At 31.8% G+C, this 27,898-nt stretch overlaps 1 protein-coding gene across 5 annotated transcripts in view; it reads right to left on the bottom strand.

Moving 5' to 3' along the window:
- Window positions 1-9,392: 9,392 nt before the first annotated feature.
- LOC143058506 (myosin-IIIb-like) overlaps window positions 9,393-27,898 on the bottom strand; it is a 90,925-nt gene continuing 72,419 nt past the window's right edge. For all 5 annotated transcript variants that reach the window (XM_076232018.1, XM_076232019.1, XM_076232017.1 and 2 more), the window contains 5 exons: window positions 26,960-27,184; window positions 25,105-25,184; window positions 16,533-16,598; window positions 14,901-15,422; window positions 9,393-13,340 (listed from right to left, as the gene is read on the bottom strand). In XM_076232018.1, the coding sequence (XP_076088133.1) occupies window positions 13,133-13,340; window positions 14,901-15,422; window positions 16,533-16,598; window positions 25,105-25,184; window positions 26,960-27,184 (1,101 nt within the window). In that variant the 3' untranslated portion in view covers window positions 9,393-13,132. The remainder of the gene's footprint in view (window positions 13,341-14,900; window positions 15,423-16,532; window positions 16,599-25,104; window positions 25,185-26,959; window positions 27,185-27,898) is intronic.

Genomic DNA, 27,898 nt, shown 5'->3' on the forward strand with positions numbered 1-27,898 from the left:
TCGATTGAGAAAAAAACAAATCCGAGTTACAAACTGAGGGAAACACATCAAATATAAGAGAACTACGTGACAACAGAAACACTACACTAAAAAATAACACACACAGAAACGAACTATAATATACCAATGGCCAGTATCCGGACTTGGTACAGTAAGAAAAAAATGGTTGGTTGAACCGGGTTTTGTGGCTAGCAAAACCTCCTGCTTTTATGGCAATTCTAAATATAATTAAAATGACAACATTACATGACATGACTACAATACAAATAAATGGGAGAACATAAAGGACAGAGAAACACACAAATAATAGCTATCAAAAAGTACCAGGTTTTCAATTTAATACGCCAGACGCGCGTTTCGCCCACACAAGACCAATCAGTGATGCCCAGATTAAAAAATTTGAAAGCCAAAACAAGTACAAAGCCTTAGAGCATTGAGTACCAAAAGCTACAAAAAGTTGTGTCTAATACGGCCAAGGTTATTTGTCTGGGATAAGAACATCCAAGTATTTAAATAGAATAATCCATACTTTTTGCAAATAGTAAACTTATAGAAATGACTATATAATAGATATACATCATAACACTGAAGTGGTGACTAACTACAGAATAAAAACGTATACATAAAACAGTTTAAACCGACTCATAAAAATCACACCTGAGTTAGCTGACGAGATCAACGCACTAAGTGACGTCACATTATAATATCTAAAAATTTCCACCAAAAAAGGATAGAATTAGGATAGAATTCAAGATTAGATTGAACTAGTTGATAGATCTTCTTTACTTTCACATACATATAGAAAAGAATTTGATCCACAAAAGATAAAACATAACACAATATCCAACCTGAATTCTGTTGAGGCTGTTTTTGTTTGGGTAAGGAAACACCACTGTCAATGAAGTCCAAAAAGGTTGAACATACACGAGCGTGACGTTTGAACAGCAACATATAACCACCATATAACAGTAGGGGAAATATAGTTGTAAAGAAATTGGAAGTTGATAATATGAAAGTTAAAATTATCTTGTTAGATGCATCTTTGTTTTGTCTTTTACACAAACCCAGTATAGGTTTTCTGTAATTCTCTTATTGTTTGAGGAGTTAGCATCTAGATGTATAAAAAAGAAGATGTGATATGATTGCCAATGAGACAACTGTCCACAAGAGACCAAAATGACACAGACATTAACAACTATAGGTCACCATACGGCCTTCAACAATGAGCAAAGCCCATACCGCATAGTCAGCTATAAAAGGCCCCGATAAGACAATGTTAAACAATTCAAACGAGAAAACTAACGGCCTTATTTATATAAAAAAAAAAATGAACGAAAAATAAATATGTAACACATTAACAAACGACAACTACTGAATTACAGGCTGACAGGTTTTTTAAGAAATACGTTTCGATGATTTTTTCTTAAATATAGTGGCCTAATATGTTTGTAATGACAGTATGCTTAGCGTGACTGAATAAACTAAGCTAAATCAAATGCTATCGTTGTGAAACCTTGTCTATAAACCCGGTAAAATTTTAAAATGAGAAACAAAGTCCAACGTACAAAGCCTTAAAATGCCAAAATCAACCAGTTCCTTTTCCTGTTATAAAAGAAGTTTCATGACGACCTAGTTTAAATTTTTGTTCTCTAAATAGGTCCCTATTGCGTCATCAATTCTGGGAACAGGGTGTCTATCTTTCCATGTGAAGTCATTTAACAATCTGTTATCCATACACATAACTTTAAGGGTCCATTCTTACTTTCTAAATAAAAATACAGGATTAGAATAAAGACTTTGGCTTGATTCAATTGCTTTCTTGTTTGTATTGCTTTATTTCTCTTTCCATTTTCGACTATATATATATTAAAACAAATAAAATCGGCAGGGATGTAAAATAGTTATTGCGTAACAACTGAAAATCATTTTTTTTACAATGTCATGTTTAAGATCATATTAAACTTAATCCCTAACGGAAATGATTGTGCTTGATTTTCAAATAATGATTCAATCAGTGTTAGATTATGCATCCTTGCTGTTTTTCTTAGTTTCTTTCTTTTTCTTTTACTTTTCTGACATTGGAATCGGACTTCTTCTAAATTGAGTTTTACTATGCGCATTGCTGTGTGTATATGTTTATTCTACATAGGGTAGAGATATAGGGGATGGTTGAAATCTAACTGACATGTTTTACCCCACCGCATTGCTGTGCATGTTCCAAGGCAAGACACTCTGATTTATTAGTCTTGTATTAATTTAAATTTTAGTTCATGTTTTGAAGTTTAATATGACATCACACAGTACACATTTTTGTTTAGTGCCCAATTTAAGCTTGCCTCCGTGTGGGACATTCTCGCTGTGTTGAAGACCCATTTTCACAATCCCCATTTCTATTCTCAATTTTATTACCCATATATTCGTATTATTCTAGAAGATGGAAAGTTGATGTTTCAATCAACTTTTCCAAATGGCTTAAATATTATCGGTATTTATTCATAAAAAGTACAACACCATCATCTGCATTTTGTTATGGAAAATTTTCATCTCCATCTCTTGCTGGCCATTACGAAACCAGAATTTTCATTACCAAATATCAAATTGTCCTTCCTTATAATTTATACAGCCTTATCATTCTAAATTATTTTTTTTCAGTTTAATTGAATTATCAGTAAAATCTAAGTTTTTTGTAAGATTATTTTTCAAAAATAATAAAAATATTTCTGTGGTTGGGCTGGGACTGTTGCACTAACGTTATTATATAACCAGATGCTCCGCAGGGCGCAGCTTTATACGACCGCAGAGGTTGAACCCTGAACGGTTGGGGCAAGTATGGACACAACATTCAGCTGGATTCAGCTCTAAATTTGGATTGTGATTAAATAGTTGACACAGCATAGGTTTCGGACACAGAATGAATGTGGTCTAATGAACTTTAAATATTTTTTTTTGCTTTGAGCAATTCACTATGCTGTTGAATATTAATCCTCTCAAAAAAATGTTTGAAGAAATTTTCTTTTTATTTATGAAATCTGAAATGAGAACAATTTAACCCCCCTCCCCCATTTTTTTCACATCCCCCTTTCCCTTTTTCCAAAACTGATCTCAATTCAAATTTCTAATGTTTGCAACAATAACTACTCCTTTAAATACATCATACAATATTTAAATGTAACAAAAGGTGCTTGTTATCACTGAATGGTAAAGATTGTTTTAATTTATCAGTTGGTAGTAAAAGTGAATATACATTGTATATTGTATAAAACAATGATTTAAGTTGATTCAACTACTATTCTGGACAAAGAAAGATAACTCCAATCCATTGAAAATTTCTTGCTATTGCACAATATTGTGCAATTTGATATTTCTTGCTATCTGAGCAATTCACTATGCTGTTGAATATTAATCCTCTCAAAAAAATGTTTGAAGAAATTTTCTTTTTATTTATGAAATCTGAAATGAGAAAAATTTAACCCCCCCTCCCCCATTTTTTTTCACATCCCCCTTTCCCTTTTTCCAAAACTGATCTCAATTCAAATTTCTAATGGAGTTTGCAACAATAACTACTTATTTAAATACATCATAAAATATAAAAATGTAACAAAAGGTGCTTGTTATCACTGAATGGTAAAGATTGTTTTAATTTATCAGTTGGTAGTAAAAGTGAATATACATTGTATATTGTATAAAACAATGATTTATGTTGATTCAACTACTATTCTGGACAAAGAAAGATAACTCCAATCAATTGAAAATTTCTTGCTATTGCACAATACTTAATATAATAATTTTGGATCCTGATTTGAACCAACTTGAAAACTGGGCCCATAATCAAAAAGTAAATGTTTACATTCAGTATATCAAAAAAGCCCAAGAATTCAAGTTTTGTTAAAATCAAACTTAGTTTAATTTTGGACCCTTCCGACTTTAATGTAGACCAATTTGAAAACGGGACTAAAAATTAAGAATCTACATACACAGTTAGATTTGGCATATGAAAGAACCCAAATTATTCAATTTTGGATGAAATCAAACAAAGTTTAATTTTGGACCCCGATTTGGACCAACTTGAAAACTGGGCCAATAATCAAAAATCTAAGTGCATTTTTAGATTCAGCATATCAAAGAACCCCAAGGATTCAATTTTTGTTAAAATCAAACTAAGTTTAATTTTGGACCCTTTGGACCTTAATGTAGACCAATTTGAAAACGGGACCAAAAATTTAGAATATACATACACAGTTAGATTCGGCATATCAAAGAACCCCAATTATTCAATTTTTGATGAAATCAAACAAAGTTCAATTTGGGACCCCTTGGGCCCCTTATTCCTAAACTGTTGGGACCAAAACTCCCAAAATCAAACCCAACCTTCCTTTGGTGGTCATAAACCTTGTGTTTAAATTTCATAGATTTCTATTTACTTATACTAAAGTTATGGTGCGAAAACCAAGAGTAATGCTTACTTGGGCCCCTTTTTGGCCCCTAATTCCTAAACTGTTTAGACCTCAACTCCCCAAATCAATCTCAACCTTGCTTTTGTCGTCATAAACCTTGTGTTTAAATTTCATTGATTTCTATTTACTTATACTAAATTTATTGTGCGAAAACCAAGAATAATGCTTATTTGGGCCCTTTTTTGGCCCCTAATTCCTAAAATGTTGGGACCAAAACTCCAAAAATCAATCCCAACCTTCCTTTTGTGGTCATAAACCTTGTGTTAAAATTTCATAGATTTCTATTCACTTTTACTAAAGTTAGAGTGCGAAAACTAAAAGTATTCGGACGACGTCGACGACGACGCCAACGTGATACCAATATACGACCAAAATTTTTTTAATTTTTGCGGTCGTATAAAAAAGTATATATGCCATAGGTTTGTGAGGATTGGATTTCTTAGATGCATACAAAATGCATTTGTTAAAAAAAGAAAGGGAAAAGGTTAATGCATGGAATAGCAATTTTTAGTGCAAATCCTGCGAATTCGTTCTTTTATCACATGTTTTATAGATTAATCTATACACCTGGAAAAATGTATTGCAACACTTACTTTGAAAACTGCAAAATTACATGATTGTAGAATGTGTATAATTTGAGTTTTACCAAATACTTTTAATCTGTTTGTGATTTAAAAATGAATTTGTAATGTAGGCTTAAATTTCATTTAAAGCAAACTTAAGACTAGAGATCGAGACACATCATAATAAGGATATTGTTACCAGTCCTTACAACCACAAAAGGCCTGTCATCGCCTGGTATTCTACACCTCCACAAATGACAGAGGCAAGCGCAGTAGGATCGACCTCGATGAAGGGTTTGACATCAACGACCCAGACCTACTGCGCACACCACCACACACATCACCCGTCATCAACGCAGATTCGAAAGAGGACGGCAATACAAACAGCCATGCTAACAGCACGACCTGATACTCCGTACCAGCAACAACAATGCAGTCGGAGTAAAATGAAGGCCAAACGACAGACACCGGTCTGTAAAATAGTTTTTTCCAGTCCGCAATATCCAGACAGGATAGCCGGACGTGAAACATCCACATATCAGAGACACATCATTAGAGCTCATTGCAGAAATAATGTTTTGGAAAAATGAGTCCTGCAAAATTTTCATTTTTTGTGAAAAGTGCGAAAAACTATTTCAGTGCAGCAGTTCTGTTCTATCCATGTAGGATTAATATTGGATGAAAAGTAAGTTAATACCATGAATATAATTTTAAACCATAAACGGATCAAAACTAACTGATAAAACCAAAAGTATACACATTCTACAATCATGTCACGTTTCAATGGAAGTGTTGCAATACTTTTCCAATTGTATATGTTTACTTAATAGAATATTTTGTAAATACGTTCATCAGAAAAGATTTCGACGTTGGCTTAATTTGGGTTATAAAATTGCTTAAGGTTTTGTGATAACTTTAGGTTTTAGGCAGATAATGCAATTGAAATGTGCAATAATTGGTCTATAGCATTGTCTACGTCATTTGATTTTTTGTTTAAAAAGTTATCAAAGGTACCAGGATTATAATTTAGTACGTCAGACTTCAAATGTGTATTTTCGTCCAACAGGGTTCACCTGACCTTGGTCTCATTTTAAGTGTTAAGCTTTAATATTGTACCTTAGTAGATTTAAAGGATGCTCATTATATCAATCAGTCATAACATTGCATTTAATTCTGCTGGCGTGCCCGGCGACATTCATAGGCCTTCAGGTACCTTTGATAATTATTTACACCACTGGGTCGATGCCACTGCTGGTGGACGTTTCGTCCCTGAGGGTATCACCAGCCCAGTAGTCAACATTTCGGTGTTGACATGAATATCAATAATGTGGTCATTTTTATAAAAATCCTGTTTACACAACTTTGAATTTTTCGAAAAACTAAGGATTTTTTTTATCCCAGGCATAGATTACCTTAGCTGTATTAGGCACAACTTTTTGGAATTTTGGATCCTCAATGCTCTTCAATTTTGTACTTGTTTGGCTTTATAAATATTTTGATATGAGCGTCACTGATGAGTCTTATGTAGACGAAACGCGCGTCTGGCGTACTAAATTGTAATCCTGGTACTTTTGATAATTATATTCAGCAGGAAAAAAGAAAATCATAGTCAATTACAATCGGAGCCGAATGCACTTCGATTGATTAATTGGTGATAAAAGGCACTTTCAACATGCACTATTTCGTGGAATTCAGCCTTTACTTAACATTTCCAGGGCTCTAACTCATTACCTAGGCTCGCTATTGTCATGCCACTAAAAAAAGATATATTACTAAGACCACTCAGCTGTCGACTTCCTATTAGCCATATATACCTCTGTTTTGTTTAAGACTGAAATTTACTTGGCCAATTGATGTCTTGTCAATTATGAGCTTGGTGTGGGAAAGGATATACCCGACATATCCTTTTATCTGTATCATACCTTAAGGTTGCTTGGGTGTCTTCCTCCATCTTGGATTTTGAAGAAGCAGATAACTTTGGTCTAGATATTTGATGAAATGTGCAATTTTTGAGAGTTGTATGTAAATGATGTAATTTATGTAAAAGACTTTTGATATAAATATAGAAAATAGTGTAATTTATCACAACTACAGTTTCAATTTCCCCAAAACACCTTGTTTGTGTTTGATTAGATTTTTTTTGTAACTTTGCCAAATTAGGGGAGATAACTCAGATAAAATAATTTTTATTATAGAAAGTGTTATTTTTCTAATTTGATATGTAGACCCATATTTTTTAATATATTTTTGAAAAAAGCATGATAACAACTTCATTTTGTCAAACAATTCTATCAATTTTAATTAAGACGCCCTAGCCACCTTAAGCAGACTATTTTTTTAATACAGCTGTGAAAACATCGTCAGTGATTGTTTACAGTGAAAGATGTGGTTCCAGGTGATAAGCTTTGAAGATTTCTTTTATAGTCAATTGGTGGGCTTTATGTTTCTCCTTTTTTATCAGATTTTATGTAGTGTTTTGAAGACTTCTTTTTCTTTTAGTTTCTTTTCTGGTTATTTTTGCATTGGTTTTGTCAGTCTGTTTATTGATTTATCAGTTTTGATTGATAAAGAGGGCCTTGATATGGTCCTACGATTCTGTTTTCTTTAATCTTTCAAGTCATTTTTATCTACATGTATATACATTTTGTCTGTTATTCTTCATTTTTTAGAACCCAATCGTTCTCTTTCTCTTTTTTTGCTGATTGATCTCTTATATTGATCCCTTTTTTTGTATTCTGTAAATCCCAATCAGACCCCAAGAAACCAACTCATTTTCACAGATATTTAACAATTAGCACTTTCTACATGTTCTCCAAACAATTGAATTTTATGATGTTTTAAAAGCATTTTTTAAATAATGAAAGTTTAAAATTGAGTTGGTTTTCCTTGTATTCAAAGTTTTGTAAACAGTAAACTAAGTCGTATTTTTCCATGAATCAGCTCTTTGGTTCTGCAATGTAAAACCAAGTGAATAAAAACTAGAGGCTCTAAAGAGCCTGTGTCGCTCACCTTGGTCTATGTGAATATTAAATAATGGACATAGATGGATTCATGACAAAATTGTGTTTTGGTGATGGTGATGTGTTTGTAGATCTTACTTTACTAAACATTCTTGCTGCTTACAAATCTATAACAGTACTTTCTGTGGAAAATGTTATTGAAAATCTTCAAATTTTAAGAAAATAGTTAAAAATTGACTATGAAGGGCAATAACTCCTTAGGGGGTCAATTGACTATTTTGGTCATACTGACTTATTTTTAGTTCTTACTTTGCTGTACATTATTGCTGTTTACAGTTTATCTCTATCTATAATAATATTTAAGATAATAACAAAAAAACAGCAAATTTCCTCAAAATTACCAATTCAGGGGCAGCAACCTAACAACCGATTATTCGATTCATCTGAAAATTCCAGGGCAGATAAATCGTGACCTGATCAACAGGGCAGATAAATCGTGACCTGATCAACAATTTTACTTCCTGTCAGATTTGCTCTTAATGCTTTGGTTTTTGAGTTATAAGCCAACAACTGCATTTTACCCCCATGTTCTATTTTTAGCCATGGCGGCCATCTTGGTTTGTTGGCCGAGTTACCGGACATATTTTTTTAACTAGATACCCAAATGATGATTATGGCTAAGTTTGGTTAAATTTGGCCCAGTAGTTTCAGAGGAGAAGATTTTTCTAAAAGATTACTAAGATTTACGAAAAATGGTTAAAAATTGACTATAAAGGGCAATAACTCCTTAAGTGGTCAACTGACCATTTTGGTCTTGTTGACTTATTTGTAGATCTTACTTTGCTGAACATTATTGCTGTTTACAGTTTATCTCTATCTATAATAATATTCCAGATAATAACAAAAAACAGCAAAATTTCCTTAAAATTACAATTTCAGGGGCAGCAACCCAACAACGGGTTGTCTGATTCATCTGAAAATTTCAGGGCAGATAGATCTTGACCTGATAAACAATTTTACTAAGTCAGATTTGCTCTAAATGCTTTGGTTTTTGAGTTATAAGCCAAAAACTGCATTTTACCCCTATGTTCTATTTTTAGCCATGGCGGCCATCTTGGTTGGTTGGCAGGGTCACGCCACAAATTTTTTAAACTAGATACCCCAATGATGATTGTGGCCAAGTTTGGTTTAATTTGGCCCTGCAGTTTCAGAGGAGAAGATTTTTGTAAAAGTTAACGACGACGGACGACGGACGCAAAGTGATGGGAAAAGCTCACTTGGCCCTTCGCGCCAGGTGAGCTAAAAAAGAACCAAACAGATTCTATCCATATATATTACTGACGGTGCGAGGGATGTATACCCAGTCAAGGTCGTTAAACACTTCCATCAATCAATCCATATTTACAAGAATAATATAAATTTAATCAGTTCTTTATTTCTTATAGATATATCTTTCATATCACATTGGTCAATAATTAATATGTCATAACTCAACAATAAATATATAGATTCTGGATAGAACAATAAAAAATAAATATACATACCATAAAAAATAACAAAATAACTTCAGTCAAATACACTGTTCATATTTTAGCAAATTCTGATTCATTTAATATTTGTACTAGTTTTCACCATTTGTGTATCCAAAAACAAGTATGTTTTCTAAAAATTCATGTTTTATATAATAGTTAAGACCTGGTTTACTGTATTAGAAATATACTCAAAGTATGTATAAGCATGTACAGTGATCCGTTGTTAAACTGCAACCAGTTTTGTTTCAGGTTGAAAAGGTGAAAAAAAAAGTTCAAATGGAAAGTTTGTTGATTTTAAATAAAACAATGAGAAACTGCAATGAATACATGTACATTTACAAATGTATTACAATCAAAGTGCTTATGAGCACTAAAGGGTAAATATCACCATCATTTTGCTTTACCATGGAAATTAAAAATGAAATTGTATTTGGCATTGGAAGGCAATACTAGGAAATAGAGATATAATTGTAATTGATTAAACTACAGTTATGTAAAAGGAAGATAACTCCAAAGTATGATTTTAAAGAACAGATAACAGATTCATGCACCATGCATGCACACTACATGTAAATAAACTCATCATAGATACCAGGATAACTGCAGCCTGGTAATATTCTTTTACAAGTATAATTACAGCAATATATGTATACAAATCATTTTGTAATTTCAGTATCTGCATGAGTATATATTTCATTTAAAAATTTGTTAAAATGTTCATAAGTAGGACGTTTAGAAAGTTGTGTTCAATGCACTATGTTTTGTGTATATAAAAAGAAGTGATAAAATCTGGAAAATTGATCAAGCCAACTACTAAAGGGTTTAGATTATATTAGTGAAATGCAAAAAACCCTGGAAATTTCATAGAATTTTAGCAATTGTATATAAATCCTAGTAGATATGCAGTTATTGGTATAATCAATGATAATGTTAGGGCATTATAATTTACAGTTCAGTTTTGAGTAAAGTTTTGTGGCTTAAAGTAAGACAGTTTACTGATAATAAGGGAACAAGATTTGTTTTATTTGTCACAACAAATTTGAACAAAGTGTTCATGGAATGCTATGTCTTGGTCACATTTTAAAAGTTTTAACAAGTTTTAAAAAAAATGTAAATTTGTAGAATTTATGTTCTAAATGTATGGTTCATCTAATCAGAGACAGATGTATATATTTAAGATGTGGTACAAGGGTCAATGAGACAACTCTCCATCCAAGTCACAATTTGTAAAAGAAAACCATTAAAGGTTAACTGAACATCCTTATTACAACTGGGTCAACTTACTTTCTTAATGAGACTACTGATTTGGCATTTGGTTCGATATAATGCGTAGAATTAAAGAATTGTTATATCTATCAATCAGACAGGTTGCATGAATACCATTTTAGGCACCAATAACAGTGGCAGATAAAAGATATATGGCAATCAAATTAGGGATTTCCATGAAAACATTTACTTGTCCAGAGGATAAGTTCTTTCAAAGAACATTTAAAAAACAATAAATTAGGATTTGTTTTTCATTTTGCTGAATACAAGGTATTCATAGTTCCAGAGACAATATTCATCAATGAAAATTTTAGTAGGAACAAAGTTTTTAAATTCATAAGATAAGCAAATACGCATCATTTCATATTCAAAGAAAAAAAACTAATTAAAATATGTAACAATGCATAAACATATTAAAATCATGAAAAAAATGTATTCAAGTACTAAATAATAATATATGTGATAATATGTTGATGTATACCATCAATGTGACATGTTTTGTTCATAATATGCATTGGATATAGTATAATACCCATGGGGAGGTAAATCTATGCTGTCATGGTCAACTATGGGAGACAACTGTAGACTGGCATGATTAACAATGGGAGACAACTCTAGACTGTCATGATTAACAATGGGAGACAACTCTAGACTGTCATAGTCAACAATGAAGAAAAGAAAACTATGAATCCTGTTTATCTATCATAAAATTAACATTATTTCATTTATATATAAAAAAAATAAACTAGGATTTGTAAGAAAGAAAAAATATGGATCTCTTCTCCTCAGATGTATATAAAAGTAGCTGAAATTTCTAATTCTCTAAAAGCTGTAAATGCATAAAATACATACGATTATGTATGTATATTTTAAAAGATTATAACAAAACATTGCCGTGTGAAATTATAATAAACCCCTTAATACAAAACATTCAATCTGCATCTATAAAGATTCCACAAAAGCTTGCATTTCAAACATTGCATATGGATTTCTAATTGAAACAATGTATATTAACTAATTAATACATTCAATGGGCACTATTCTCTGAAATTCCCACAAAATATGTACAAATAATTCTCAAAATATAATAAAAAAATTATAAATGTACAGTAAATATGAATGTATAATACAAAAGAAGTATGATTCACACAGTTGACATGTTGAACACCACAAAAACACAGAATTAACAAACTTATTTATTTTTACAATTCATTTATTTTAATTGATTGAGGGGCCAAGACTTTTACCAATTTTAAGGATAAAAATACATAGAGCAGCAAAAAAGACTGGCTGAATGCTTGATGTTCATGCAGTGGTAAATATTCAGACTTCAGATTCATATTTTGATCTCTACTGATGTATCATACATAAGGTATGAAGAAGATCGCTTTATTGGTGTATTATTTTTGCAAAAATACAATAAAAATGCGCACAAAAAGAGGTAAAACATTTGCAAAATTTGAAAAGCACCATGTATAATCTAGCCCATAATATACTATTATACTAAAAAAACACATGAAAAGCCATGACAACTTAAACAATAAACAGTACATTTAAGGAAGAAAATATAAGGGGGATGACACCTTTTTGGAATGTGGGATATAAGGGGTAATGAAAAGTGGGGATAAGAGATATAGCGGTAAAAAAAATGGCAATGTGGGAAAAATGAATAGAAAAAAAGTAGATGGAAGAAAAAAAATATGAAAAAAAACCCAGATTTGTGAAATAAGCAACCCTGTGTCACCCCTATAGCTACTGAAAACCAAACCTTGGCATCATGTGTAGCAAGGAAATGGGAGATAACCCATAACAATTTTCTGATCATTCAGCACAGTTATAAATAATTTATGTACAACTCTGAAAATTATATTTACAAAGAAATTAGAACTTTACAATATTGTATCATTTGTTGGAAAGACACTTAATTAATAATTATGCTCATCTTTAACAATTAAATTGTTCAAATGCTGTTTCTGTCATGTATAGTTGTCATTGTCAATATTCAGGCATTTATAAAATGAACAAAATACAACAGTCCCTTATTTTAAATATCACAGTCAATAAAAGTTCTCATTCAAATTATCAAAACTTTATTTCAACACTTTGATATGAAAAATATAAAGTAATTTACAATAGGTTTATAAATACCATTGAGAGCTCATTATGCGATTATCGAGTGCAGTTGTTTTCTCAAACTTGTTATCTGTGTAAGTGGGAACAAGCTTCTATTGATAAAAAAAAAACTGTCTGAAATAAATTCTATAGTTTTATGACAATTTATTTGAAACTGAGTAGCGAACTTCCTTAATCAAATAAAGAAATTTCAATGGTATTTTTATTCATGATGTAAGAACAGATTATTTTGTTTCTAGCTCCTTCTCTAATCTTCCTGTCTTTTTTAACATCGATCTAAAGTCAAATTGTTGCGTTTCATGTGTTGCTTTTTTCCGTAATGTTCCTGTTGTCCAGTCCACATTAGTTTTCCGTAATCTTTTCTTTACAAATTCTTCATTGTTGTTTATTTCATCAACAATATTTGCATGTCCATTCTGAGCAATCTGTTTCCTGAAAATAATAATAAAAGTAATAATAATTATTGCAACCAAAATATTGAGTGGAACTGGAATAACATTAAAAAAAAAATGCCAATACAACAATTATTGAACTATAAATATGAGTTCATAGTCAGCAGTCTGTGCCAAACTGTTTTTAGGTTTGACTGAAACAGAAATTTGAACTTTTCTTCTATATATTTAACTAAAAAATCTTTTAAGATCTGTTTGAGCGAATACTTTTTTGTCTGACATTTTGTTGGTCAAACAGAGTTTGGGATACACTGGTTAGTTGAGAAATTTTTTTGATAAATAAATATAGTTGACCTTTTACTCGCTCCGAGTACCTACGAAAACATCTTAGCATGAAAACTTGACCTTAATCATTAAAGACTGATCATTAAACCTTAGACAGCAGTGAATTTGTGAACTAAGGTCACTTATAATTTCATCTTTCAATAATGTCACAAACATATCAAAGCTCTGAAACTCCTTTTATGTTAAAAATTAAAATGTTCATGCATACCACAAATTTCTGTTTGAAGGAATTATTTTCTAAAACACATATTCACACTAAAATTCGACCAATGAAAACAAACCAAAGGATATCATCAGCCAATGAAAACAAACCAAATGATGTCATCAGCTTGGTAAAATTAAATTTCTGACAAGCTTTTTATTTCTTTTTTTCGTCTGCCGTAAAATTATTGACAAAAATGTGAGACTGTATATTCAATATGATAAAAATTTGTTTGAGTCAGCCATACAATTTCTTTCCATCTATATTTAAGTGTGAATATATCTCATTATCATTTGGGTATTTAACCAAAGCCAACAACTACCATAAGAAATTTAAAAAAAAGCTAGCATGCAAAAATAATAATAGATAAATAATGTGTAAATAAATGTAATAAAATCAATTTTACCTGTTATAGATCTTCAAATGTACTAACAATATTGGAAAATGTGTGTATTCTAATTATTTTGTTTGCACTTTTTTCCGTGTTGCACTTGCAAGAAACTGGTGAATATATGAATCTGTTCTAGCATAACCAAGATGAATAGGGAAGACTCAAAAATTAGAAACCTTATCTTGTTCTTATGGTCGTAGAAAATTATTTATCATTAAAACATGAACAAATTTTAAGGAGACTATTTTAGTTTTTTTTATCTTGAACTCGATATTTTTTTCTGTTTTAGATCCCTCCATTTTTCTTCTATCTTAATCAATAAATGTCCATACAGCAAGGCCACACAGTTTATCTAATCTGACCACCCTCTCTCTTTTAATGTAAACCAACATTTTTTGTAAAACAATTCATTTAAGAGTTTCACCAAAAAAAAAATGAATTTAATTAAATCATAGCCAATATTTATCAAACTTAATTGTTTCTCTAAACTGATTACATAAAAAAGGGAGAAAATAAAAAAAAATGTCTCAAATTGAAGTTGACAAGAAAAAAGACTTTACATAAAAAAAGTAACCCTAAAACTAAGTTAGTTTACAGAGTATCATCATTAGCGGTAATGATCAACTATATTCATATTCATACACTTCAGAGTCAAGACTTACTCTTGGAACTGAACTTTTGGCGCTGAACCATTTTTAAATCCATTTTGTACAACTGGTTTCAGCTTGCTCTGTAAAACATTAGAATTCTCATCTGACGGTAATAATGGCGATGTTGGCGAACTGTTTCCATTCAACATTAAAGGTGGTATTGGAGGTGCTTTAGTCTTTTTTATAGCTGGAGGAAGTGGTGCTTTGGCCTTTGTTGATACTGGTGCCGGTGGTGGAGGTGGTGGCGTAGGTGGTACTTTACTTGTGGACGGCATATCGGGAGGAGGTAGAGGAGGAGGAGGGGGGAAATATATTTGTGGCTGTTGACGATGTCGCGAATCACTTAATGACTCTGGTATGCTGGCATCATCGACAGGTACTTGTTGTCGTTTGCTCCATAAATGAACAATACTTTGAGCACATTCGTCTTCAAGTCTTTTAGTTAAGTCATTAACATCATTTTCGTTCAGTAATTCCTCTTTATTGGAATTCAAATCTGGTTCTATGTTAAAATTTGTATCAGTAGTGCTTTCACTATAAAAATAAAATTATCATTTTTTTCTAAAATAGCAAAAACTAATTTTCCTATACATAGCAATAACTTAGTAACCTGGCTTTATCAATTAAAAATGCATCTGCATCTGCAATTGAGTTTTATAGTTCTAGATTAACATATAAGATGCATTTTTTAATACAAACAATTTGGATGTGATGAGATTTTCTGAACCCTAACAAAAACAATTGACAAACCCAGTATAATTTTTTTAAAACTATTTTCAACGTCTAAAAGGGATATCATATTAAATGATATACCCCACTCCTTCCCTTTCAAACTTTTTAGTAAAGCTTAACAGTAAGTTTGAGTTTCCTTTTTATTTTTTTTCCCATTTTTTTCTTGTTTATTAAAACTTAAGGATATATTCCAAATTGCTCATTTAGCATTCAACTTTACTTAAGCTGCATGACTGGAATCTTCACAACATCTGAAATATTCTGTAACCACACCCACTTTTGGAGAAAAAAAACATATTTGCCAGAGCTTAACTTATGTAAGTAATTCAGTAAATGTTCATCCACAAAAGCATCATAAGCAAAGGAAGGAAGGAAGGAAGGGACATTACCCATGGTTTAAGCTATAAAAACATGCAACAAATCTTTCCCCGATTCTTACGGAAAATTCATCCATTTTTAATCATATTTTTTTAATAATTGTAAAACACTACTGTAGTTGATATTGTACTACTTGAATTCATTTAAACCAAAAAATTATGCTGATTATCATCATTGAAAGTAATTGAAACTTATTTTTTCTTACTTTATGCGAAACATATTATTTTTTAAATATAAATTTTTTTTTTGAAACTTTATACTGCCTGGTTGTATTTAATTTGAATATACATGTAATACAGTGGAATCATTATTATTCATTGCCTTGGATACCAATTTTCGTGGGTTTCGAGGGGTACAGGTGAAACACGAATCTAAATATTCAACAAAACACAAATTTCTGTAAAGTTGTATCTAGACTTAGGCAGAAACACAAAATCACATATTCATGAAAATGCAAGGTTTCCATGATCCACGAAAATTGGTACCCACAAAAAAAATGAATTAACAGTATGTGAACTGGCTGTAAAATCTTACCCAGAAGTCTCTGCAAATGAATTGTAGTACTTAGCAGTTTCTGGTTCTATTACACCCTTCATTTCTCTGAAAAAAAATAGACAAAAAATGTGTAAAAGTTTCATGGGCCATTATAAACTATAGCTTAACTTCAGCAAATCATAGATAATAGGCTTCAACTAGCCTGTCAATACTCACTCACACTGTGGTTGTGAAATGGCGCCATGTAAATGGCATGTGCATTAAGACTTCATTCTTACCAGGTATTTGAATAGTATTAAATTAGATTATTCACCTTATTTACAAACTTATTTGATTATGAATGCCAAAAAGTCGGGAAAAAATCCTCAAAATGTCATGCCTCAATTTTTTATTAATTTACAACAAAATCAAATTTGTTTCCCCAAATTTATTTGGTTATGAATGTCAAAAAACCTGAAAAAATCTAGGTTCATAAAATCCATTTAGAGTCTCTGAAATAAACATATGAATTATATACTTAAAGTTTCCTACCTTCAAAATAAAGAAGCTGATTCAATGAAACAAACTTCTATAATGACCTCAAATGTAAAAATGTCCTTGTATTTAACAAACTATAGGACACAGTTCCGACACACACTCTTTCACCTGAATAAAGGTCTTGCACATGGAGGACAAACCTTATATATGATGACTTCGAGTTCAACCAATAGATAATAATTGTAATCAAGAAGGCGCTAATATGTAATAGCACACGGAGTTAATAGCTTTGAAAAAAAAATCACCTGCGTGTGCGTAATGGTAGAATATCACCTGATGTGCTGACCAATGGAAGATGACCATACATCATTAATGCAGTCTAAATGGAAATCCAATATCAGAAATATTGTGTTACATATTTTTAAAAGAAAATTGATTAAGTTACCTCAGCTAATGATGCTAGTGTTATAATTAAAGTGTACTTTTTTGTGACCAGTATTTTTCACAAAAGAAAAACATATATTATATCAATTTTAAACAATGGAATGACATCGACAGTGCTGTGATCTAGCTTTAAACTCTCTCTCCCCCCCCCTGTAAATGACCTTTCAACAGTATTTTCCTTATTCTAAACGGTACAATTGCACATAATGAAGCAGGAATGCCCCAATTTTTCTCGTTCATAGACCAAATGAACAAAAAATACAGAGAAAAATAAGCAAAAAAAAATTGAGAATAGAGAATAATGAGCAAAAAATCAGGAATAAAGGAAAATTAAAGAATTCAGGAATAAAGGAAAATTAAAGAATTCAGGAATAAAGGATCCAAGCCAGACCCTCATAACAAGCTTACAATAAGCTTCCTGCTGAAATTCTAAAATATAACAGGCTCAAATGAAATATAATAATAACTCAAAGGCAACAGAAAAAAATCATTATGAGTTTGACCTTAAGTTAATAGTGCAGAAAAATGAATATCGTACCATAAGCTTTATTAATTACATAAATATGAATTACATCTTGCATCATCATAGACAACATACCATAAGCTTTCTTAATTATAAATAATAAGTACTCAAGTTATTGAGATAACATAAAAGTGATATTTCATCATACATAAGATTGCAGTGAACATTAAGAGTTGTTAACCATTATGATGAGTAAGACCCTGTTTACACTGGCAATGAAATTGAATCGATCTTTATTTGAATAGATCTTAAAAAGACCAGTTCGAATTTACATTGCACAAGCAAGATTGATCGAGATCGATTTTATTTAATCCAGTGCGTAGTACACTACAACATAAAAAGAACCTGTCTGACCTTTATTTTCATATCTAAATATAACATTCACCTGAAAAAAAGATCGATCACGTTTACACCAAAAAAAAGATCGATTCAAATAAGATCGATCTTTTTAAAACCACCTCTAGAAGTAGACTTTTTAAGTCCGACTGAAGATCGATCTTACCCGTTTACACTGGACCAAAGATCAATCTGAGTAAAGATCAATCTTTTTTGTCAGTGTAAACGGGGTCTAAGTGTCTCAACTCACTGGGGACATGTTTTTTTGTGGTCTTAGATCTTATGATAAGTAGTGGCAGATCCAGAGGGAAAGGAGGAGGGTCTCTAGGGGTTAGAACCCCCTTTTTTTGACAGTCGATGCATTTGAATGGGGACATATAGTTGGAATCCCTCCTTTATCCTAGTTTGGTAACCCCCCTTTAAAAAATGTCTGGATCCACCCCTGATAAGTCTTATATCATTGTCAATATAATGGAATTTTTTGTGACTGTCATTCAAGTGAGAGGTTTAGCTAGCTATATATAAAACCAGGTTCTACATAAGAAAATGTCTGTACCAAGACAGGAATATGACAGTTTTATTCCATTCTTTTAATGTGTTTGAGGTTTTGATTTTGCCATTTGATTACTGACTCCCAATATTGAATTTTCCTCAGAGTTTTGTATTTTTGTTATTTGACTTTTTATGATACCAGTATTGTGGTAGGTTCTAATTTTTACAATGATGAGTCAAAGTCTCAACTCACAATGGACATGTTTTTGTGGTCTTGAAACAGTATAGTCGTATGATCTAAAATTTTACCAATTTTCTCCTATTCCCAGTTGTGACATTTTGACTGAAAATTAGTTATGTATACATTATAAGCAGGAGACTCTTACCCTCTTGACACACTCAGGATTGTTCCTTTTAAAGTTCATGCAATTCCATAGGTTTTTATTTATTGCCTTGATTTGACTCTTCCTTATTAAATTGAGAATTGAAACAGGGAACAGGCCACTCACTTACAGCTCCTCAAAGAGTTGTTACAAGGGTTCTTAATGTGCAGAAAACATGACACTCTTTCTAGACCAGGCATCTAATATTTAACAGCCCAATTCTGACTGGACATTGCTGCATACTGGTACATCCTAGACAGTGGAATGGATGCCCCACTTTGGCAAGGGTTTAATGAAAGTTGGAAGAAGACCTGTAGTGACCATAAATCTATGCCCCGGTCATCCTCTGGGCCACAATGAGATTTCAACACTACTGGTGCAGTGCCTAAAATCAATACCCCCTTTTAGGAGGGTCTGGATGGGGGGTCTATTATTCTGTAAACATTTAATTTTCACCCCTTTTTTCTCTAATCATTAAAAAATTAACCCCTTTTTTTCTCTTATCTTCAAAAAATTAATCCCTTTTTTCTCTAATCTTCATTTTTTTGGCCTGTTATTCTCTAATCTTCATTTTTTAAGGGCATTATTCTTTAATCATTTAACCCTATCCAAACCCTCTTTTAGCACTAACTGTCAATAATTAAATAATAAATCTAACATGCTGGCAATAAGCTTGCATACTGAAATTTTTAAATTAAGAAATCACAAATAAAGATATAATTTAACTTACTAGTAACAGAAAAAAAATCTTTATGACAGACTGAACAGGTTAAAAGTGCAGAAATATGAATATCCTATCAGAAGTTTTTATTAATTACAAAAATCTAAAATTACATTGTTTATCTGCATATCATCCATATCATAAAAGCTTCCATAATTATAAAAATTGATTATGCCTGTTTTTAAACATATATGTAATCATCTTGGGTCAAGGTTATATTAGAACAGATATATAATCAGGAATCGTCCTTTATGTTGGTCTCCAGGTAATTAGTTATATATATTGTCCAATTTTATGATCAGCAAGTTACTGCCCACAAGTTCCACATGATTTTACCGTCTTATGAATTTTGTATTTAGTTAAAGGACCATAAGATAATTATAGAGGATTAATTGCAAATCTATTTTAAGAATCAGAAGGAAAATTCTTTTAATCGGTCTTTGATCCTAATATTTTTTCTCTTTATCATGCTTCTGTGTTCAACTAATCAAAATTGCCAATGGGACTGACAATTTTCAAAAACTGAAGCAAATTTTGTGCTAAAAATGGCATTAAAACCAGCAACCAACCAATCAATCTCATATATTAGGAATGAACTGTTTTTTCTTTTTCTTAACAAATATTTTCACAAAATATCTGTGGATCTTAATTTTACAATCCATCTGTGGTTATATTATGGCTCATGACTTAAAGAATAAAAACAATTTGTTAAAAGAGTCCCTTGCTCTTTAAAAATTAAAGTTAAATTTGGGAACAAATGGAACCAGATGCTCCCCAGGGCACAGCTTTATACGACTGCAGAAGTTGAACCCTGAACAGTTGGGGAAAGTAATTATTGGACACAACATTTAAGCTTGATACAGCTCTGAATTTTGATTGTGATTAAATAATTGACACAACATAGGTTTCTGACACAGAATGAATGTGGTCTAAGAACTTAAACTTAAAAACTTAAAAATTTTAAATTGGACATTTATCTATTATGGTCCAATATTCAAAATCTAAATACATGGTTAGATTCAGCATATCATAGAACCTCAAGAATTCAATTTTTGATGAAATCAAATAATGTTCAATTTTAGACCCTTTAGACCTCAATGTGGACCAATTTGATAACTGGGCCCAAATATTAAAAATCTAAATACATGGTAGATTCAGCATATTGAAGAACCCCATATATTCAATTTTTGTTGAAATTAAACAAAGTTTAATTTTTGACCCTTTGGACCTTAATGTAGACCAATTTGAAAACGGGACAATACTTTGCAATTGAATATTTCTTGCTATTGCGCAATATTGTGCAATTAGATATTTCTTGCTATTGCGCAATATTGTGCAATTGAAGATTTCTTGCTATTGCACAATATTGTGCAATTAAAAATTTCTTGCTATTGCACAATACTGTGCAATTGAAGATTTCTTGCTGTTGCGCAATACTGTGCAATTGAAAATTTCTTGCTATTGCACAATACTTAATATAATAATTTTGGACCCCGATTTGGAACAACTTGAACACTGGGCCCATAATCAAAAATTTAAGTACATGTTTAGATTCAGCATATCAAAGAACCCCAAGAATTCAATTTTTGTTAAAATCAAGCTAAGTTAGTTTAATTTTGGACCCTTTGGACCTTAATGTAGACCAAATCGAAAACAGGACCAAAAATGAAGAATTTGAATACACGGTTAGACTTGGCATATCAAAGAACCCCAATAATTCATTTTTTGATGAAATCAAACAAATTTTAATCTTGAACCCTTTTGGCCCCTAATTCGTTGGGACCAAAACTCCCAAAATCAACCCAAACCTTGCTTTTGTGGTCATAAACCTTGTGTAAAAATTTCATAGATTTCTATTAACTTATACTGAAGTTGTTTTGCAAAAACCAAGAAAAATGCTTATTTGGGAGCTTTTTTTTGCCCCTAATTCCTGAACTGTTGGGACTAAAACTCCCAAAATCAATCCCAACCTTCCTTTTGTTGTCATAGACCTTATGTTAAAATTTCATAGGTTTCTATTTACTTTTACTAAAGTTAAAGTGCGAAAACCAAATGTCTTCGGACGACGACGACGACAACATGATACCAATATACGACCAAAAAATTGTCAATTTTTGCGGTCGTATAAAAATCTACTCTTTATATTAAAAGCCTATTTTTCCATTCAAAGAACATTCCAAATGGTATAGCTAATAATATGATGAAATAATGTCTTATTAACTTACAGTACTTAAAGCTCTATATAGATCCTAAATCATGTAACTGTAAATTCAGAAATTATTGTGTGCATCTATTATTGTGATTTTGTCATTTTAGACTAAAATACGATTTTAATTTTTGCAATTTTGATAAAAATTCTGTTTAATTAATGTGAGTAAATTAATGCATTTATAAACCTGTTGCATTTTTTGCAATAATAAAAACATTGCAATAATTCCTAAATCGTATTCTCTCTGAATATTAACAATTTGAACTAAAGTAATCAATGCATCATTGATGTTATTGGCATTAAATAAGAAGGGAATGGCACATTTAGAACATTAATGTATATTAATTCACAAAGTATTTATAAAATTCAATAATTATTATACATTATTAACTGCCTTCATAAGCCTTAGTGAGGGTCTAGAGGGGCAGTATTTCATTTCTTTAAACCATTTTTCTCCATTTTTTATAAATTTTGTCAATTATTCTCTTTTCCTTATATTTTAGCACCCAATTATTCTGTATTCTTTATTCCTGATAGTTTAGCACCCCCATTATTCTGTATTCTTTATTCCTGATAGTTTAGAACCCCCATTATTCTGTATTCTTTATTCCTGATAGTTTAGAACCCCCATTATTCTCTATTCTTTATTCCTGATAGTTTAGAACCCCCATTATTCTGTATTCTTTATTCCTGATAGTTTAGAACCCCCATTATTCTGTATTCTTTATTCCTGATAGTTTAGCACCCCGTTATTCTCTATTCTTTATATTCTAGCACCTCTTCATTCTCTATTCCTTCTATTTTAGCACCCTGTTATTTTCTACTTATCACTTGATCTGCCTATTTCAGTGGCGGATCCAGGGGGGGGGTTCCGGGGGTGCACACCCCCCCTTTATTTTTGCCGATCAATGCATTTGTATCGGGACATATGTTTTGCACCCCCCCCTTTGCCCTGGGTGCCCTGGGTTAGCACCCCCCCTTTCGAAAATTCCTGCATCCGCCCCTGTATTTTTCTCTATTCTCCTTTTTTTGTTACCCATTCAATCTTAATTTTTGCCCATTATCATCCTTTCTTTACACCCCATCCAGACCCTCTTTAAAAAAAGTCAATCTGCTTAAAATACATAATTCTGTCTGCATACTTTTCTTCTTAGCATCTATGCCAATAGAGCACAAATAAAAAAAGGTGCAGAAAAAACGACTAAATCAAGAATAAAGAATAAGTGTTTCTAAAATTAAGAGAATAGAGAACAAGAGTGCACACACTGAAATGTCTCGCCTTCTTTACTAATCATTGATATTATGTTGATACTACTAAATATAAAGCTTTATTACGACTGTCACATAAACTTAACATGAACCATGAAAATGAGGTCAAGGTCAGTTGAACCATTTGCCACGCAGACATGTACAGCTAACAATGCTTCCATACAACAAATATAGTTGACCTATTGCTTATAGTTTAAGAAAATAGACCAAAACACAAAAACTTAACACTGAGCAATGAACCGTGAAAACCAGGTCAAGGTCAAATAAAACCTGCATGACTGACATATACATCATAAAACTTTTCCATACACCAAATATAGTTGACCTATGACATATAGTATTAGATAAAAAGACCAAAACTCAAATACTTTGACCACTGAACCATGAAAATAAGGTCAAGGTCAGATGACATCTACCCGCTAGACATGTACACCTTACAATCATTCCATACAACAAATATAGTAAACCTATTGCATAAAGTATGAGAAAAACAGACCAAAACACAAAAACTTAACTATAACCACTGAACCATGAAAATGAGGTCAAGGTCAGATGACATCTGCCCGCTAGACATGTACACCTTACAATCATTCCATACAACAAATATAGTAAACCTATTGCATAAAGTATGAGAAAAACAGACCAAAACACAAAAACTTAACTATAACCACTGAACCATGAAAATGAGGTCAAGCTCAGATGACATCTGCCCGCTAGACATGTACACCTTACAATCATTCCATGCAACAAATATAGTAAACCTATTGCATAAAGTATGAGAAAAACAGACCAAAACACAAAAACTTAACTATAACCACTGAACCATGAAAATGAGGTCAAGGTCAGATGACACCTGCCATTTGGACATGTACACCTTACAGTCCTTCCATACATCGAATATACTAGACCTATTGCTTATAGTATCTGAGATATGGACTTGACCACCAAAACTTAACCTTGTTCACTGATCCATGAAATGAGGTCGAGGTCAAGTGAAAACTGTCTGACGGGCATGAGGACCTTGCAAGGTACGCACATACTAAATATAGTTATCCTATTACTTACAGTAAGACAGAATTTAACATTACAAAAAATCTGAACTTTTTTTTCAAGTGGTCACTGAACCATGAAAATGAGGTCAAGGACAATGGACATGTGACTGACGGAAACTTCGTAATATGAGGCATCTATATACAAAATATGAAGCATCCAGGTCTTCCACCTTCTAAAATATATAGCTTTTAAGAAGTGAGCTAACACCGCCGCCGCCGCCGGATCACTATCCCTATGTCGAGCTTTCTGCAACAAAAGTTGCAGGCTCGACAATAATGGGCAAAATTCATTAGATTAGAGAAAAATACCTTATAAATCTAAAGAATACAAAAATTGAGGATTTCTGCATCCAGACTGCTACAGCTGATTAATTATTTTCAATGTGTTATGCTTATTTGTCAAAAATAATTCTTTTTAAGTCTCATTTATAAAGAAATCTGGATTTTATTTCATGTTAGTCGGTCCACATGCTCCATCTTAACAACCCTATTGTAATGATGCAGTCCCTAAAAAATTTGAAAGGTGAAATTTTATTGACTGATTGTATCATACACTACCATGCCCTCCTACAGCTAAATATATTATTAACTCTCCTAATGCTTGACCTTACCAAATTTCAGGATAAGCATCTTATCTCTTCAAGCCACCATGCAATTTCTTATACAGGTTTTAATTGTAGGTAAAAATAAAGAATACATAAATACCTCCTTTTATTCAAATGGACAGGAGGAACATGAACGTCAGCCTGTATTATCTGTGAAGTTCCTGGTCTGGTTCCAGCCACCTATAACATTGAGAGAAATATTTATTGGTCAAGGACAGTATTATGTTAGAAAGTGTTTTTCAGATTAAAAATATTTTTTAGACTTGAAGATTGAATTCTTGCATCTAAGCATAATACAAGATAATGAATTTTTTATTAATATCAGGTCATGTGACAATCGAAGGTGACATCTCAATGGTTATGGTAGTGTTTTAAAAAGTGAACCAAAAGTGAACCAATTTTGTGAGAATTTTTTAAAAATAAAATAAATTCACTATGCATAAAAACTATTGAAATTTTAGGCAATTTTGAGTTATCATGAGAAATAAAAGTATGAGCAGAGTGATTAACCAGTGGCTAAAGGTAGTGTCGAGTTTTTCTACCATAACCATTGAGATGACCTTTGATTGTCACATGACCTGATATTAATAAAAAATTCATTATCTTGTCCTTATATCCAAGCTCAAATTTTTATCCAATGACAAGACCTCATAAAGATGAACTAGTTAATGAAGGAAGGTGTAATTCTATTGCAATTTAGCGGTAATCAGAATTTTGATCATTTAATTGTACATTATCTTATAATTCTACGGTTTACCAGTCTGCAACTTAGGGAAGCAGCATTTTTTGAAATTAAGGAATGAGTCATCAACTTTGAATAAACAAAACTTATAACATTTATAAGATCTTCCATACATCATCAGGCACTGTTTTAATGAAATATTATCATCACCTGAAAAAAGTGTAAAACCATAAATATGTGAACAGATGCTCTTCAATGAATCTAATTAGCATTGGCAGATCCGGGGGGGGGTTCCGGGAGTTGGACCCCCACTTTTTTTGGACGATCAATGCATTTGAATGGGAGCATATAGTTGGAACCCCCCCTTTTTAAAATGGCTGGATCCGCCACTGATTAGTGTTTCAGATTGCCACAGGGGTGATAATGAAATAGACATATACCAGTAATATTATTTATTGCTATTTTAAGAAATTTTCCTTGTTGTTGTTGATAAGCACATAAATTTTCAAATTAATGTATAGGTGTAATACCACAAAATCATAGTACATCACATTTGGTTGTTTAATAATGATACAAAATATTCCCTTGATTTTGACAGTTGTAGGAAATTTATACAACATTTCATTGTAGAAAAAAAATCTGTGCCATTTATAATCCATTTATCTTGGGTGTTTCAAAGCACCATTATTTTTTTATTTGGTGTTTCTATAGAATATCATAAAAACTTGAGGTTACATAATCTTACATGTACATGGGTACGGTACCCATTACTGATGCTTTTCAATTTTCGAAAAACTTTTTGGATTTTCAAATATTTTGCTTTAAATAGGGCATCAGTGAAGAGCATTATATTGTGTGCATAATCTGATTCAGTAAAATTGGTATTTCTCCACTCAAGACAACTAAATTTTAATATTTAAAGCCTGATACTTGCTGATCTTTTTGAATATTCAAATTTTACTTTTGAGAGTGGAGAAATATCAAAATACACCAGTTAAAGTGGTGGAATCTGTTTCTCTAATGATTTCTATCCTTCCTTTACAAAGATTTGCAGAAAGTTGTGTTCTTTATATGTGACGTTATCAGACATGGTTGTCTTTTTCAGGATGTCATAACAGGAAATTCAGAAGAAACCAAGAAAATTTAACGCCATAAGGAAATTTCAACCATATGCTGAGAACAGATATTTCACTAGTGCAGAGAAATATTTTTCTCGCGACACACCACTCAAGAAACTTGAAAATAGCACAAAAAAGAAAGAAAATGTAATTACCCTTTTATAATAGTCTGCCTGGTCACCACTTATGAAGTTTTTAATTTTCTGCAGTTTCCTCATATGCTCCAACCTCTCATCCGAAATATCTGGTGGTGTAGGAGTTATAGGCCTTGGTGGAGGAGTTATCTCTCTTTGAATGACTGCAGATTTCCTATGTGATACTGCTATAGGAAAGTTGGTATGGTCTAAAGTTTTTGAAAGTTCTTGACTGTAGTTCTCAACCTGAAAATATTTTGTCATAATACATAAAGTTGTCATCCTTAATTCCTGTTATTTAATTTCCAACCAATTTATAAAATGTCCCTATCTAATAAAAAAAATTTAAGGCAAAATTTGCAGTCTTTAAAGTAGATTTTTTGAACCTACAGGTCCCAAAGACAAACTTTACGAAAATTATTGGTAGATTCTATTGGCCTGTAGAGATGATTTTTACAATCTGGGGCTGGTGGGCCTGTGATTGACCACAAAGACTGATTTGAAAAAAAGGTTTTCATTACTTGTAGAAGATTTAAATTGATATTAATTTTGAAAACATATTACGGTAAGGCAAATAAAATCTTTCATTTCAATTCATGGTAGGCAATAATAAACACATGTTTAGCATTATAATGAGGCAATTTTCATATTGTGAAAACAGGATTGAGGAAAATGATTGCAAAATATACCAATTTGCACTTAATAAAGTGGCTTTTTTAAACACCTACGCATTATGACTGAGCCACCATTATTTTTGTAAAGAGTACATATTAAAAATGTGAAAATAGCAACCTAAAAAAAAATCTCAACAATAACTAGTTGATTAAATTATAGTCAATTGTGAAAACATGAACATTAAAAGTGTAAGTGAAATGTTATAAAAATTAGGCCTATAATTAAAGAATAGAGGCTAGGAAATTGGCAAAAAATAAAGAATCAGAGGCAGATCCAATTGGGGGT

The sequence above is a fragment of the Mytilus galloprovincialis genome, chromosome 14 (assembly GCF_965363235.1).
Source record: "Mytilus galloprovincialis chromosome 14, xbMytGall1.hap1.1, whole genome shotgun sequence".
Lineage (NCBI taxonomy): Eukaryota > Metazoa > Mollusca > Bivalvia > Mytilida > Mytilidae > Mytilus > Mytilus galloprovincialis.